The sequence below is a fragment of the Solanum tuberosum genome, unplaced genomic scaffold (genome assembly GCF_000226075.1).
Source record: "Solanum tuberosum cultivar DM 1-3 516 R44 unplaced genomic scaffold, SolTub_3.0 scf00421, whole genome shotgun sequence".
In the NCBI taxonomy this organism is placed as follows: Eukaryota; Viridiplantae; Streptophyta; class Magnoliopsida; order Solanales; family Solanaceae; genus Solanum; species Solanum tuberosum.
Window position 1 is genome coordinate 444,171 of NW_006239343.1, and position 17,674 is coordinate 461,844.

General features: G+C 30.5%; 2 protein-coding genes across 3 annotated transcripts; both read right to left on the reverse strand.

The window, feature by feature from the left end:
* Nucleotides 1-1,671: 1,671 nt before the first annotated feature.
* Nucleotides 1,672-6,077, reverse strand: LOC102597281 (cytochrome c oxidase copper chaperone 2). Of its 2 annotated transcripts, none has more exons than XM_015303238.1 (2): nt 5,895-6,077; nt 1,672-2,258 (listed from the first exon to the last, which is right to left on the reverse strand). In XM_015303238.1, exon 2 carries the CDS (start codon nt 2,190-2,192, stop codon nt 1,953-1,955), a length of 240 nt encoding a protein of 79 aa, XP_015158724.1. In that variant the 5' UTR covers nt 2,193-2,258; nt 5,895-6,077; the 3' UTR covers nt 1,672-1,952. The 2 variants fall into 2 exon arrangements, with proteins under 2 accessions (XP_015158724.1, XP_006362958.1); XM_006362896.2 differs by having other exon boundaries at nt 1,672-2,204; nt 5,895-6,071.
* A 3,009-nt stretch (nt 6,078-9,086) lies between these two features.
* On the reverse strand, nt 9,087-11,636 carry LOC102597606 (uncharacterized). Its single transcript, XM_006362897.2, has 2 exons — nt 11,359-11,636; nt 9,087-10,404 (listed from the first exon to the last, which is right to left on the reverse strand). Exon 2 carries the CDS (start codon nt 9,981-9,983, stop codon nt 9,546-9,548), a length of 438 nt encoding a protein of 145 aa, XP_006362959.1. The 5' UTR covers nt 9,984-10,404; nt 11,359-11,636; the 3' UTR covers nt 9,087-9,545.
* Between the last annotated feature and the right edge of the window lie 6,038 nt (nt 11,637-17,674).

Here is a 17,674-nt window from a genome sequence, read left to right on the forward strand (position 1 = left end):
TGTCTCTTAAAATCTCTTTACATCTCTGTTTGAGATTTATGAAAAAGTCCAGTATGAATATAACTTATTCTCTAGGGTGGCGGAGCACTGTCAGCAATTGAAACTAAATTCTTTAAGCCAATTGTGTTTTTCAAAATATCCTAATCGTTGGTCTATTGAATTGAATAACAAAAATGATGTGTAAAGATGATGTTTGCCTCTTAATTTTAGTGGGTCGGGTCTAGCAAAAATGGGTTAGAGTTTGAATTATAAATTGGGTCAAAATTTAGTGGGTATCCTAGTTGGCAAGCTTAGGTGGCGGAATTAGTGCCATGTGGCGTGCCAAATCACTGTTGTTAACTCTTGAGGGTATTTGTGATCTCTTAAGATAACGGAAGGGGTATTTTTGATCCCAAAATGTAATGGAGGGTATAAGTGGTCTATTTCGCATAGTTCAGGGACAAGCTTGACCCTTTTCCGTTAATTCATCTCTTTTGAAACTTTTAATCACTTAGTAATAAACAAATAAATAAAATATAGTACTCCCTCTGTCCCATTTTATATGTCACATTTTTACTTTGCACTTGCATTAAGAAATAATGTAACTTTACCCTTCTACCCTTATTTAATGTTTTCTTAAGTCAACTTTATTAATAAATGACAAGATTAATTAACTATTCTATCAAAGATATAATTGGCAAAATATGGTAATTTATGCATAAATTTTATAAAATGACAAGTATTGTGGTCTAGCTATTTATAAAAAGGGATGACATATTAAATGGGACGGAGGGAGTATTTCATTATGTGATACATATACTAACTCTCTTCAAGTAATTGATATTAATAAACTCTATTGAAGTTAAACTAATTGAATTAGATATTAATACCAAATATTCCTATGGATACATTCCATTAAAGGAAACTTTATATTGATATTACAATTTAAGTAGATATAACATATTATTACTTTATATTTCAAGTTACCTTGTATTAAAATATTCGTACATTATTATACAAAATTAAACCAAAGAACATGGGAGAAGTGAGCTAATAAGGTGCTAAAAACTTCTATTTTCTCTATATACAAGAAAAAACACTAATACTATTTTCGTAATAAGCATTTTTTCTACTTGATGCACAAATAGTACTTTTAATGCAAGTCAAGGTATACTATCAACTTTCCACACTTATTATAACAAAACATTATTGATATTTGGCACTTACGGAAGTCCTATCATACACATGCACCACCAGAGTCTTCATAAGAACTCTAGGACGAGGACAAACTTTAACCCTGATTTACAATAAGCTGTCAAATTGGTAGCAAAGGACGGATGGGTGCTAAGCTAAGTGAGGAATGTCACCATTTTACTCCTAATGATAGATAGAAAGGTGGGAGAGGGGTTAAGGGACGACAAATGTACAAAAACGAAAACTATGTAACATACTAAGTTAAATGTAGGCCCATTATAAACAATCATTAACACAACCTCTAATCTCACTTGGCTAGGAGCAATCACTTGAACATGATGGGATTGATCGATCTACATCAAGATATGTAATTCACAAAGCAAAAACTAGACCAAGAAATGTAATTCACAAAAACAAATACTACGATACGCGAGTTAAATGTAGGCCCATTATGAACAATAAGCAACACAACCTCCAATATCGCTTGGCTAGGGGCAATCACTTGAACAAGGCGGGATTGATCGATCTACATTAAGAAATGTAATTCACAATACAAATAGTTAAGAAAAAATATCTGACATTTCCTGCCCAAACAAATCGATTATTCAATTTCCTAGCTTTATTCCTGAACTTTGGATAAACAAAATTCCTCTGTATAAATGATCTGTAAACACTAGCTAATTGAGAGCTTGTATGGTCCCAAAAACAAACTGGGCATTATACAAAACACTGTATCTTCGTTTGTCTTTTTAGTTAGAAATCTGCTTCTATCACTAATATCAGACCTTGAAGCCTTCAGCTCGAAGACATTTACGATGAGCTTCAATCCATTTCTCACAAGCGGATTCACCGTGCTCCACAATGCATTCATCCCTCAGCTTCTTAGTTTCAGGGCAAGCGCAGCAAATCTTCTTCTTTGGCTTTGAATCGGGCATTGTAGATGCGGTTGACTTCTGATCTTTTGGAAGTTTCGACAAGGATATGGTTGTGGATGTATTCTCTATCGGCAGTCCACCCATCGTCAAAGATTACTGGAGGAGTTAGAAATAACAATCAACAATGGCTATCTGAAGGACACTTGAGCACTGAAATACACACTAATATAAGCCAACAGATAGTCTGTTTGGCCGAACTTCTAAAATCTGCTTATTTTGAAAAGAGTTTTTTGTCAATGTTTTTCGAGAAAGTACTCATGGAGAGTAGTAGTTTGTGTTTGACTAGTCAATTTTATAAACATTTTTGCCAATATTAGAGCAACAATCTGTGTTTGGCCAAGGTTCCAAAAGTGTTTTGGGGACACGTCGACTCTTAAAAATAAGAAGTTTTTAAAAAAAAAACAATAAACACTTTTAGCTTCCCAAAAACATGACCAAACAAACTAGAAAGGACCAAAATAATGTATAAGAAATGCATTTCAAATTCAACTCATCAAAACTTCCAGAAGAGGAGAAGAAACCCAAAAGGGTGTCTATCGAAAACAGTGATAGGACGTCAAATTTACAATTTCATCAATCTAATAATCTATTATGGAGTCCACAAAATAGTGTTACTGTACCACCTTCACATGAAGTAATCAAGAGCTGATTAAACATGAGCAATCGAGCACATCTAGTGCTGACGGAATCCTTTTTTAAATGCTTAACCACAATTCTTATGAAAATAAGTGGAAAAAGATATTGCAAGTATTAGGATTCCCCTTTTTTCCACATCACGTCTATGTCAAACAACATGCACTTGTTATTAAAAGAAATCCTCAATAATCATTAAAAGGATTCTGATGGGTTCTACACTAGTAAAACAATTTCAAAACATATAGAGCTTCCAGAAACAGAATCTCTTTTTCTATCCCATCCCCCCCCCCCTGCTTTTTCGGTACCCTTTTCCAGCACATATCACTACAAAAAAACTCACATCTAAGTGTGCATAAGTTTTTTGGAACCTTTTATATATGAGTTAATCGGTTTACCCAAATGATAATTATATTATCCTACTAAAAAGACCTTTCTCATGGGGAGGCTAAAAGATAAGAGAGACAAGCTTTCTCCTGGAGAAAAAAATAATCTCTGAGGACTATCAGAGTAAAGATTACTCTACCTGCACCCCTCTTCCCCTGTTCAGGCAAAAACTCTCCCCACAACACCCCCACCACCACCCCAACTACCAAAAAGAGCTTTTCCATTCACTTTTTTTCATCTTCTATTTAACCAAATGAATACTAATCTTCTCACAACATAAGTTCTTTCGTACTAACATATTTCTCCAACAAAGATGTAATCTCAAACACATTCGTAAGAGGCACAAATGATGTCATTGATGACATTACAATGTCGTGCTACATTCTACCTCAAAGAGCGTTGTCTATTTGGACGTTTAACAATTAAGCAATAGTATGCCAAGTGTCAACTAAATTACTAACCATTATTCCACATGACGTGTCAGACACTATACATAATGAAATAGAAAAGGTGAAGTGAAAATTATTCAACAAAAGAAGTGTGTATTCAGTGATAATTTGTGAGATTCTCTAGCTTTAGGAATAATGCCGCTTTACAATGCAAATTTCCTAATAAGGTCTACTTCAATCAATCAATCAACTACTTCTAAAACCCAAACGGGTATTGTCAGCTATATGAATCTTCTATATCACTTCTGCTCTTCCATTATTGTCTCCTAAAACATATTAGAAGTTCTCCGAAACTAGATGTTCCTTAAATTAGAGTCCCCTTCAATCCATCACTTTTGTTAGGGAAAACACTTATGGAGAAGTCATAATTGTTTGGATAACAAACTATTCACATAGACATTTCTATACTACAATTAAGAAGGATAAAAAACATCTTTACTTAGGAGGATAATTCGAATTTAAAAATGCTTAAAATGATGAACAGCAGGTGTTCATTGTCCGTAATTCAGTAAATAGTGCTTCTGTCTAATTTCCTTATCACAAAACATGGATCAAAATTCAGAACGTGATGGAAAAAGAATCAACCATTTGGAAGAAACAAAAGAGAATACACTTCTTTGTTTTTTTAATAATAGTGTTATCTGGTCTAGTTTGCGTGCACCTCAACTAATTCCACGAGATACCTGCTACCTCCCACTAGCAAAAGTATCGAGTAACTCCATCCACCAAGGGCTGAACAAATAGAATGAAATCACCTAATGTTTATTGCCTCAAGTGGGATTTAAACTTGAGACCTCATGATTTTCGATCCACTTCCTTAACTATTAGGCACCCTTGGGTGAAAAAAGAAAATATGTTTCTATAAACTAAGAGTAAAAAAATATTCTTTTTTTTTTGAGAAGGTAACAGTCTTGTATTATATTCCAAAAAATCAGACCTGCCACAACTTGTTACAGGTTTACTAATTACAAATAAAAAGAGAGTATCAGGAAGATCTTCAATCCTAAATAAACAAAAATTACAAGGTGCCTAAAGCATTCATTGAATGGTGAAAATGCAATCAATATTTAAAGGTAAGTTTTATAGAATGGTGGTTAGAGGGACTATGTTATGTGGGAAAGAGTATTGGTCAGTCAAAAACTATCATGTCTAGAAGATGAGAGTAGAATTGATGAGGATGTTGATATGGATGTGTGAGCATACAAGGAGAGATGAGATTAGGAATCAAGATATTCGGGCCAAGGTTGGAGTGGCCCCATGGAGGATAAGATACGAGAAGTAAGGTTGAGATGATTCAAGCTTGTAAAAAAGAGAAGTGTGGATGTGCTGGTAAGAAAGCACGAGAGGTTGGTCGGTCGAAGGCTTGAGGACGGGTAGAATTAGGCCTAAGAAGTATTGGGATGAGGTGTTAGGTAGGACATGACGTAGCTTCAGCATACCGAGGATATAACCCTTGATAGGACGGTGTGGAGGTCGAGGATAAGGATAAAATGCTAGTAGGTAGTCGAGTGTTCTGTTTTCCTATTCCCTAGTGTATTAGTATTAGTCTTGTATTTTCGTATTCTTAGATTTCTATTTCAATCCATTGATTCCTTAGCCTCAATTACTGTGTTCTCTTGTTTTTGTTCTAGCTTGTTGCTACTGTCATCTTTTCATTTATTTTGAGCTGAGGTTCTATCGGAAACATCTTCTCTACCTTTTCAAGGTAATTTTTCAAGGTATGGGTAAGGTCCTCGTACACACTACCCTTCTCAGACCCCACTTGTGGGATTACATTGAGTTTGTTGTTGTTGCCCCGGAGACAAAAATTACCTCCAACAGCCCTAGTGGTTAGCTCAATTAGCAAAGGTTGATGGATTTGTGTCTTAAGCCACAAGTTCAAGCCCTCAGCCAAGTGAACTAAATCCACTATTTAAATAGAGAATGCTAAGAGGGGCGAACTCATCATCTTCTGAGTTTCGAAGGTTACGATTAGCTCAAAGTACTGGAAAATTTCGCGGTCATTAAGCTCTGCGTACACTCTATCCTCCACAAATCGCACCTGTGGGTTTATTGTTGTATTACGCAATGGATCAATTGATTTCAAATTCCATCTCCGCTACTAGGCATATATTTCTGACTTTGTTTCATCGAAAAAATAAGTAATCAAAACGCTTAGGGTTCTAAAATCAAAGTGACGGAGCACATAAAAACGCAAATTCAAGGGTTGAATTGAGTTATCGGAGTAAAAAATACGAAAAAAAATGATTAATTCAAAAATTGTCAATCATCGATACTTCAAACTTCGAATAGAATAGTATGTAGATATGCGGCTTACCTTTTTTGCTCCGTAGTTCTTCGCCGGCGTTCGGTTGATTGTAGACGGCGATGTATCTGTTGACAATCTAACTTGGTAGGTTTATTAAGAAAGGAAAAAAGGCTAAGTTCTCCCACTACTTTTGGTTTACAAATGTGCCAAACGTCTCCTTTTTTTGCTTTTCCTTTTTAGTTTATTTTTTTCATTCGGTGTTTGATATTTTTTTTGTGATCAGATTAATTTGAATTTTGTATAAATCAAAATCTGGACTTGATAGGTAGACGTGATTATTAGCTCGTCTAGTCCTGAGGATATGAGGTTGAGAATATCTCAATGGTCGGTCAGACTAAACTTAAAAGGATAAAAGCATACTTTGAGTAACGAATGAAAACGATATAATTTATGTAAACATTATACTCATTAAGCAATACAATACAATATAACACACATTACGAAATGATACATAACAAGCATCCAAACAAAAAGTAAAGATAAGTTTATTTCAAAAACTTAAATTCAAGATCATCTCTAATAAAAAATAAATGAATATCTACCGCTTATATTACTTTTAATATTTTTTGCTTTCCAGTTTGACATGCTCCCCTCCCTTTTCTATGAAATTTTAGAAGAAGAAATGAAATTCTATCTTGGGTACATGTCACTTCTATTACAAGGAATTCAACTTCCAATCCCAAATTAACATGCAATTAAACATGAGGTGGGTTGAAGTTAGCATCAAAGGCTGCAAATTCACCTTATTATATGATAATTGTAATTTATTTTTTAAGAGATAAAGCATTAAAAATATTCTAAATTTGGTGTGAATTATAATTTTAGTTCCTTAATTATTGATCACCTTCCTATCTATTTGAGTAAGAAATTTTAAAAAAATACTCCTCTTATATATGCCACATGTCATTCACTTATACATATATATGAAATTTTTTATTGATACGATGTACACATAGATATATATAGATATATATATATATAGTTAAGAAAAAGTATTTAAGCACTCCTCTTTGATGTTGAAATTTCTTGGAGTAATTTTATGTCGGCAGAATTAAAGAAAAGAAAAGTAATTTTATGATGTTGAAATTCTAATTTTGACAAAAGTTTCACAAGTTGGACATAATAAATTTGAACATATCATTTTTTTTCTTTCACTACCATACAATTTTGTCAAATTATTAGTTTAAATACTTTTTCTTTAACTATATATATCTATCTATGTGTACACTGTGTCAATAGAAAATTTCACATATATGCATAAATGAATGACAAGTGGCATAAGAGGAGTATTTTTTAAATTACTTAATAAGTAGATAGGTATTTTTTAGATTGACAATAATTGAGAGATTAAAATAATAATTCACGCCAAGTTTAGAATATTTTCAATGCTTTTCCTATCATACAATTTTGTCATATATATATTGCCTCCTTTACCAATCAAAAGCATGTTGCTTAAGTTGCACACATATTTATTCAAACATCACTATCATAAAAATTGCACCCATGTTGATTCAAACACCATTATCATAAAAGTACATCCTAATATGTTACTACCTTACATACCATTCTTATCTACCTTGCCTGGTTTGTCTGATAGTCAAAAGAAATTCAACATCTAATATATATATATATAAATAATATAATTTTTTATCAAATAAAATTCGGATCTATCTGGCTGTGCCCCTGTGGGATGGGGAGTGGGGTTGGTTATTCAGTTTTTTCTTCTTTTTTTTGTGGCCAGAAAAAAGTGTAAGCTTACACTAAAAACAGCATTATTGTAGGAAGAATCTATAAAGTGAGATAGACAATGTAACTTCACTTGTTCTTTTCAAAAAAGACTTTGCATACCAACAGGACTATTTGCAAATGACATACTTCAAATTTTGGAAGATCTAATAATAGAAAATAATACTAGAGATAGAAGGACTATTATCGATGGCGAAGTTAAATTTTTTGTTAAAAAATGTTTAAAATTTTAATATATTTATCTCAAAAAAGAAGTTGTCAACCTATATATACAATATCATTTTCTAATAAAAAGTACATTCAAGTGACCTTCCATAGAACAATGCAGCTACAAACTATCACCGATAAACATTAAGCATGAAGATGAAGTCAAATATAATGAAGAAGACTTGTTGACATTCGATTGAGAATCTTATCATCTGTTAGGTGGGCCAATGGATCAACCAAATTGAGCTAAAAAGGGGACCAACAAAAGATACCCCATGTTGAGTTCAAGTGGAAAAGTTGAGGGGACTTTTTAAATTGGGACATTGGTCGTTTGTGTTTTGTGGATTAAATTCGATGACAATTATTCACTCTGTGTCCTTTTAGAGTTGAGTGATCTTCAAAGCATTCTCAATTCATTTTTTCTAGTGCTCCTTAATTAGATCCATACTGATATTGCTTATATAAGAGTAACAAGAGAACTAAAAAATATAATAAAATTATCAAATAAAAAAGACTAAGTCAAGCTAATATTAACCAAACAAATACCTTCCTTCGCTATGCAAAGATATTTAAGTAGAGAAAGGTAGAAGGACAAGATCGTTATTGATAAAAAAAAAAAAAAAAAAAGGAGACTCTAAAGATGCCCTAGAGTTGAGTTCTAGGGGTAAAAGTTGAGAAACTTGTGATTCATGTCACATATTTGAGTCTACTCGAAACGATCAGAACCTAATATTAAAGTGAAGAAAAATAGTTATAGCGAACCCATTATTCTCGAGTTTCAAAAGCTATGATTGATCTAGGAAGTTGGTCCTAAAAAAATAAAAGTAGAGGGACCCAACTAAAGATTCATGACTAATGAGGATTGAGTCATAGGCTCTGTACTAATCAAAGCCACTAGCATTGAATATTCATAAAGAAGGTAAATTAAGTCTTATATTATTGACAATGTATCATATATTAAGACAAAGTGATCAATCACACATTTTCAAATCAGAAATAATGCAACTTTATAGAAAAGAAAAGGCAACTTAATGGACAAAGCATCCTCTATTAATAGGATTTGATGAAAGAACCGCACCTCAAGAAAGGGTGCGATGTAGACATCCTACCTTAATGCAATCATAAATGACTACTTTTATAGTTTGAACCCACAACCTATAGATTACACGAAGAGAACTTTACTGTTGCTTCAAAGCTCACATCGAGTCTTGCAGTATAGAAAGTTAGAATACCAAACAAAAGCCAACATCAGGAGATCACAAACACATCTCATTCTATCAACAGAAACTTACACAAGTAAATGAAGCACTTTACAAGAATTGTCCACAAAAATAGAAAAGGAAGAAAGTACTATACAAGATTAAAGCAAAGAAGCACAATCTGGTTGTGTTCAAAACCTAACTTCTTGCAGAGCAGATTTCAGTCTGCAAACTTTCAGATTCTTTAGCCAAATCCAACTAGTTCGGAATTGCGATGTAGTTGAGTGATACTTGAACAAAGACAGTTTTTTTCATCTAAACATCTAAATATGGACTCAAATGTGTGTCCCTTCAAGGCATGAAAATGGCAACCACAAGATCCATATATGAAACAAAGGAAGTAAGGCAACATAGACTAATCACACTTTTCTCTGATTTGTTTTTGTCATCCTTGAACAAGGGTCATGCTAATCTTCTCTGTATCATCCCTCGAAGGGACGAACGAAGACTAATCATACTTCTCTCTCCAAGAATACACGAGAAAGAAAACCCAAGAAAGTCCTAAAGCAATGTCAGCAACAACCAATCTCAGCCAATCGTGTCCGAGATCCTCCTCAAGCTTCCTCTCAAAGTAAATTCTCCAAACAGCCATAGCTATATGAAGGAGGACACATCCCTTAGCAAAGAAATTGTGAAACTCTCTGTCTTTAACAAATGCCACCATGAACAAGAAAAAACCAATGGCAAATAAAAGCAGACCAGAGAATGAATCTGATGTTTGGATTATCAATTGGTCATGCGGTGTCGATCCAAAAAGCTTACTCGCACGCTCTCTTCCATGGCTAAATATAAATACCTCATTGCTATAAAACATCATCAAAGCTCCAGAAGTTAAGGCCACCATAGAATGAAGCATACACAAGAGGAAAAAACCAGATGACCCCATTTGATCTTTTTGAAACACCCAAAATTATCTCTTTTTTTAACTCACCAAAGCTTCAATCTTTGTACAACAACAAGAACAACTACGCCTCAGTCACGAACAAGTTGAGGTCGGCTATATGAATCCCACTTCTTGATTATACTAAATAAGAGGAAAAAACCATATGACCCTATTGATTATTTGAACCAATACCCAAAATTATCTCCTCCTTTTAGCTCACCAAAGCTTCAATCTTTATACAACAACAACAACAACAACTATGACTCAATCCCAAACAAGTTGAGGTCGCTATATGAATCCTCACTTCTTCGTTTAAGTTCATATCATACTAAATAATAGGAAAAATCCAGATGGCTTCCATTCATCACTTGAAACACCCAAATTTATCTCCTTTTTTAGCTCTCAAACGCTTCAATTTCTATGCCTGGAGAATACATAAGAGGGCAACATACAGATTACACTTTTGATCACTTGAATCACCCAAAATTATCTCCTTTTTAGTTTAAACTCAAAAGCTTCAAGCTTAATGAGTGGAGAATACATATATAAGAGGAAAAATCCAGATTGACCCTATTGATTATTTCAAACAATACCCAAAATTACCTCCTTTTTTTTAGCTCTCCAAAGGTTCAGTTTTTCAATACATAAAGAGGACAAACTACAGATGAACCTACTGATCATTTCAAACAATACACAAAATTACCTCCTTTAAGCTCACCAAAGGTTCAACATTTATGAGTGGATAATACATAAGAAGGAAAAAACTAGATGACCCCTTTTGATTATTTCAAACACCCCAAAATTCTCTCTTTTTTCAGCTCATCAAAGATTCAATTTTTAGGCACAAAAACATCTTCAAGATTTTCACTTCAGGTACAAAACAATGAATCACATATATCAAATCTTTGGCCACCTATTAACAAGAAATCCAGAAAACAAAACAGTGAGACTTTTTTAACCAAATGTTGAAAGAATGAGTTTTTCCTCAATTCTCAAGCACCCCATCAAACATAATAGTAAAAAAACTAACCAAATGTTCAAAAGAAAGAGTTTATCAACCCCATAAAACAAAATAGTGAAAAAGACTAACCAAATGTTCAAAAGAAAGATTTTTTCCTCAATTCTCAAGAACCCCATGAACCAAAACAGTGAAAAAGACTAACCAAATGTTCAAAAGAAAGACTTTTTCCTCAAAACACAAGAAACCCAGAAAATAAATTGTCCAAAAAAGGATATTTTTCCTCAATTCTCACGAACCCCATCTAACAAAACAGTGAAAAAGACTAACCAAATGTTCAAAAGAAAGACTTTTTCCTCAAAACACAAGAAACCCAGAAAATAAATTGTCCAAAAAAGGATTAATCATTAACATATATACCTCAAAAGAGATCACTCTGGGATATGAATAACAGGAAATTGGTCCATTTACAGCTCTCCAGATGTCAATTTTTAAGAATTTAAGGTAATTCTTTTTTGTGACTGATCTGGATGAAAGCTTAGACAGACAGATGGACTTCAAGATTTAGAGAGAGAAAAGAAGGCTTTGGATCCAAAAACCCAAATTCTCAAACAGCTGGAAAGTGATGGAAGGCAAGGAATATGGAAGAGATATTTCTTTCCTTTTCTTCTTCTTTTAGTTGGCTTTTAATAAAAGGGATATGGAAAATATTTTATAGAGAGAGTGTAAAAGAAAAGAACATAAAATCTTATTACAACCAAATACCATATTTGTTTTGATTGCTACTTCCGTTGTTTCACTTACGTGCCATATTTTAGATTTTAAAGTTCAAATAAGTCTATCTTTTATCTTAATTTTTTCTTATATCCTTTAAATATTTTAAATTGTCAATTATTATGATTTATAATATTTTTACGTAGTTTATAAATATATAAATTTTATTTCAAAAAAATTAAAGATTTCATGTGCAAACTCCTGATCAAACTTAAACGGTTTGACTCTCGAAAAATAAAATGTGTCACATAAATTGAGACAACGAAAATATTATTTTTTATTGTATTATATAATTAAATAAATTTGTTACTATATAATGGTAAAAGTCTTATTTTATAAAATAACTGATTTGGTATGATAACATTGATTTTTTTGTTTTTTCGTTGTAATAGAGTCGAAGGTCTTTCAATGAACAACTTTTCTACCTCGGGCTCAGAGAGACAATGATAAACACTATGTACACTTTACCCTCTTCATTATTTACTTTATAAATTTCATTAGATATGTTATTGTTATTGTTTGCTATGTACCTTATCTAGGGGTGTGCAAAAATCGAACTGACCGATAAAACGAACCGAAAAAAGTGTTATTGATTTTATTGCTATTGGGTTATTGGGTTAACGGTTCCTTAATGGTTTTATAAAAAAAATTATCGGGTTATCGGTTCGGTATTGGTTTTCAATATTGGGTTATTGGGTAAACCGATAACTCATTAAGAGTTAAGACTATAGTAATTTAATACTTTACATATACATACATATTAATAAATATTAATCTCAATATCTTAATAGTTATGTCTTTGTCATTTAACCATCAATTCATACTTCGTTGTGACTTTCAGTTCACAACTTTACATTATACAAATCGTCAAAACCTATAGTAAGAATCATATTTCTCTTTATTTCTCTTTGTGTTACACATGTATAGTTCTTTCATGTTTGTTATTATTATTTCTATTTTATGAGCTTTTGTAAAGTTACATTATTGTCTTGTCTTGTCGTGTCAAATTTATTAGAGAAGTCATATATTTGTTTCATAAGCATGTTCTTATTGGTTAAACCGAAAACCGAACCGTTAAGGACCAAAACCGATAAACCGAAAACAGATAAAAAATTATCTTATTGGTTCGTTATTGGTTTAGCGTATTTAAAAACCAAAAACCGATAAATCGAACCGAACCGACCGATGCACACCCCTAATCTTATCTCTCTTGTAGATTTGCCTTTTCAAATAATTAAAGTATGACATTATATAAAATGTACCATGTATTCAAAGGTTATATTTATTAAAATAATATAATATTTTTTAATATAATATAATAAATATGATATAATATATTATGAAATGGTACGTGAGTGTAGGGACGGTTACTAATGCTACGGATATATTTTTTTGTATTTATAAAGATAAAATCTTTGGTGTAGATTAAACGTTTTTACTATTTTTCTGATTTTGTTCTTTTTTTGCCTTATCTTTTCCTTTTTTGTTTCTTGTTGTTAATTAATGGTGATTATGTTATGTAGTAATTAAAGGGATTAATTACACTTAATTCTTAATAAAAAAATTAATTTATTTCTCGTGAGATTTGACTAAGTTCATACACCCCCATTAATTGAATTGTTCATTTTCTATCACTTTCCTTGTGAATTTTCACATATTTATATTTATAATTTAATTATCATACACGTTATGTTAAAATTATATTATTATTTCATATTTAATAATGATATAATTCTATAAATAGTTAATACAATATATTTTTAATATGAAATAACTAAACACACATATTTTAACTAATTAAAGATTAAATATATTAATATGGTAGGGCAAAAAAATCTTGAAGTCATGGGCATACATGATCTACTATAATAATCATGGTTTTGGATTAGGTTATTTTCAATTATTTTACTTTCTTTAAAGTGATGAAATACAATTATTTGTAGATATCTTAAAATTATAGGGCCCCCTCTATTCTTCACCCATGATAGAAGACAAGTTTTTTTGTTTCTTTATTTTCTACTTTTTACCCTTTTTAAGTGAGGGAAAAGTAAAGGTAAAAATCATGCACACCTATACTCGCATTCAATATTTACATTAAAGTATAATCATACATAAATTATAAAGTAGAGTGAATATATATATATATAATAATGTAAGGGGTCATAACGTACTTTCAACAATAAATGAGAAGAGACTGAAATTTACAAATAAATCGCATTCGTTGAATGCGTTTTATGCCTTTCTTACTCAGCGATCAATTAATGTTGAGTATAAAATGAAATTTTTTTTTATCTATTCTAGATATGATAAATGTAATAAATAAAAGAAATAAATATATTTTGAAAATATTGGACAAATAAAATTAAACAGAAGGGGTAATAACGTAATTTCGACAATAAATGAGAAGAGACTGAAACTCACACATAAATCGCATTCGTTGAATGCGTTTATGCCTTTCTTACTCAGCTCAATTAATGTTGAGAATAAAATGGAAATAATAATTATTTTCTAGATAAGATTAAAGTAACAAATAAAAGAGATAAATATATTTTAAAAATAATAGAATAATAAAATTAAATAGAAGGGGTAATAACGTAATTTCAACAATAAAAGAGAAGAGACTGAAACTTACAAATAAATCGCATTCGTTGAATGCGTTTTATGCCTTTCTAACTCAGTTCAATTAATGTTGAGTATAAAATGAAAAAAATAATTATCTATTCTAGATATGATAAAAGTAATAAATAAAAGAAATAAATATATTTTAACAATATTGGATAAATAAAATTAAACTGAAGGGCTAATAACGTAATTTCAACAATAAATGAGACTGAAACTTACACATAAATCGAATTCACGGAATGTGTTTTATGCCTTTCTTACTCAGCTAAAATAATGTTGATTATAAAATGGAAATAATAATTATATTTTCTAGATAGGATTAAAGTAACAAATAAAAGAAATGAGTATTTTAAAAATATTAGACAAATAAAATTAAACGGAAGGGGTAAAAACGTACTTTCGACAATAAATAAGAAAAGACTGAAACTTACACATAAATCGCATTCGTTGAATGTGTTTTATGTCTTTCTTACTCATCTCAATTAATGTTGAGTGTAAAATGAAAAAAATAATTATATATGATAAAAGTAATAAATAAAAGAAATAAATTTATTTTAAAAATATTGGATAAATAAAATTAAAAAGAAGGGCTGCCCCCAAGGCCTAGCTCAAGTGGCAAAAGGTGGAGGAGTTGTGGCTTAGGTCGCAGGTTCAAGCCCCACACCCTGCAAAGCGAAGCCCGGTATTTAAGTGGAGAAGGGTAGAGGGGCGGGCCCATTATCCACCGAGTTTAGAAGGCTTGTGATTGGTCCAAAGGGCGTGTCACAGACGGATTTCTCGGTTATAAAAAAAAAAATTAAAAAGAAGGGCTAATAACGTAATTTCAACAGTAATTGAGACTGAAACTTACACATAAATCGCATTCGCGGAATGCGTTTTATGTCTTTCTTACTCACCTCAATTAATGTTGATTATATAATGGAAATAATAATTATATTTTCTAGATAGGATTAAAGTAACAAATGAAAGAAATAAATATATTTTAAAAATATTAGACAAATAAAATTAAACGAAAGGGGTAATAACATAATTTCAACAATAAATGAGAGGAGACTGATATTCACACATAAATCGCATTCGCTGAATGCGTTTTATTCCTTTCTTACTCAGCTCAATTAAGTTTGAGCATAAAGAGAAAAAATATTTATCTATTTTAGATATGATGAAAGTAATAAATATATTTTAAAAATATTGGATAAATAAAATTAAACGGAAGGGGTAATAACGTAATTTCGACAACAAATGAGAAGAGACTGAAACGTACACATAAATCGCATTCGCTAAATGCGTTTTATGCCTTTCTTACTTAGCTCAATTAATGTTGAGTATAAAATGAAAGTAATAATTATTTTTCTAGATCGGATTAAAGTAACAAATAAAAGAATGAGTATATTTTAAATATATTAGACAAATAAAATTAAAACGTACTTTTCGACAATAAATGAGAAAAGACTGAAACTTACACATAAATCGCATTCGTTGAATGCGTTTTATGTGTTTCTTACTCAGCTCAATTAATGTTGAATATAAAATGAAAAAAATAATTATCTATTCTAGATATGATAAAAGTAATAAATATATTTTAAAAATATTAGATAAATAAAATTAAACAAAAGGGCTAATAACGTAACTTCAACAATAAATGAGACTGAAGCTTACACATAAATCGCATTCGATGAATGCGTTTTATGCATTTCTTACTCAACTCAATTAATGTTGATTATAAAATGGAAATAATAATTATATTTTCTAGATAGAATTAAAGTAATAAATGAAAGAAATAAATATATATTTAAAATATTAGATAAATAAAATTAAATAGACGGGGTAATAACATAATTTCAACAATAAATGAGAAGAGAGTGAAATTTATATATAAATCGCATTCGTTGAATGCGTTTTATGTCTTTCTTAGTCAGCTCAATTAATATTGAGTATAAAATAGAAAAAAAATATGTATCTATTTTAGATATGATTAAAGTAATAAATATATTTTTAAAATATTGGATAAGTAAAATTAAATGGAAGGGGTATTAACGTAATTTCGATAACAAATGAGAAGAGACTGAAACTTACACATAAATCACATTCGCTGAATGCGTTTTATGCCTTTCTTACTCAGCTCAATTAATGTTGAGTATAAAATAGAAAATAATAATTATATTTTCTAGATCGGATTAAAGTAACAAATAAAAGAAATGAGTATATTTTAATAATATTAGACAAATAAAATTAAACGGAAGGGGTAATAATGTACTTTCGACAATAAATGAGAAGAGACTGAAACTTACACATAAATCGCATTCGTTGAATGTGTTTTATCCCTTTCTTACCCAACTCAATTAATGTTGAGTATAAATGAAAAAAATAATTATCTATTCTAGATATGATAAAAATAATAAATAAAAGAAATAAATATATTTTAAAAATATTGGATAAATAAAATTTAACGGAAGGGCTAATAATGTAATTTCAACAATAATGAGACTGAAACTTACACATAAATCGCATTCGCTGAATACATTTTATGCCTTTCTTACTCGGCTCAATTAATGTTGATTATAAAATGAAAATAATAATTATATTTTCTAGATAGGGTTAAAGTAACAAATAAAAGAAATAAATATATTTTAAAAATATTAGACAAATAAAATTAAGCGGAAGAGGTAATAAGTAATTTCAACAATAAATAAGAAGATACTGAAACTTACACATAAAGCACATTCGTTGAATGCGTTTTATCCTTTTCTTACTCAGCTCAATTAATGTTGATTGTAAAATTGAAATTGAGTAATTATATTTTCTAGATAGGATTAAAGTAACAAATAAAATAAATAAATATATTTTAAAAATATTAGACAAATAAAATTAAACGAAAGGAGTAATAACGTAATTTCAACAATAAATGAGAAGAGACTGAAACTTAAACTTAAATCGCATTCTGAATGCTTTTTACGTCTTTCTTACTTAGATTAATTAATGTTGAGTATAAAATGAAAAAAATAATTATCTATTCTAGATATTATAAAAGTAATAAATAAAAGAAGTGTATATATATATATATATATATATATATATAAACTAACTGTGATTTAATAATAAAAATGTATGTTAATATGTTATATATTTATTGAATTGGTGTAAAAAAACCTTTGATGATGTAAAAGAAAAACAAATTTATGACCTAACGTCCTACCAAGGACGGAACAAGAGCGTATTAGGACACGACTTCAACAACTGTCAAGTGTTTTGGTTCAAATTCTATATTTTATCTTTTAAAAATGATTTAAAATGGCTAGTTAGCTCTTGGATTCAAGCACCTAAGGATGATTTTTTTTTT

What these genes read in the sequence shown, in the direction of transcription:
- LOC102597606 (XM_006362897.2), bottom strand. Translation starts at nt 9,983, where the DNA reads ATGGGGTCATCTGGTTTTTTCCTCTTGTGTATGCTTCATTCTATGGTG.
- LOC102597281 (XM_015303238.1), bottom strand. Translation starts at nt 2,192, where the DNA reads ATGGGTGGACTGCCGATAGAGAATACATCCACAACCATATCCTTGTCG.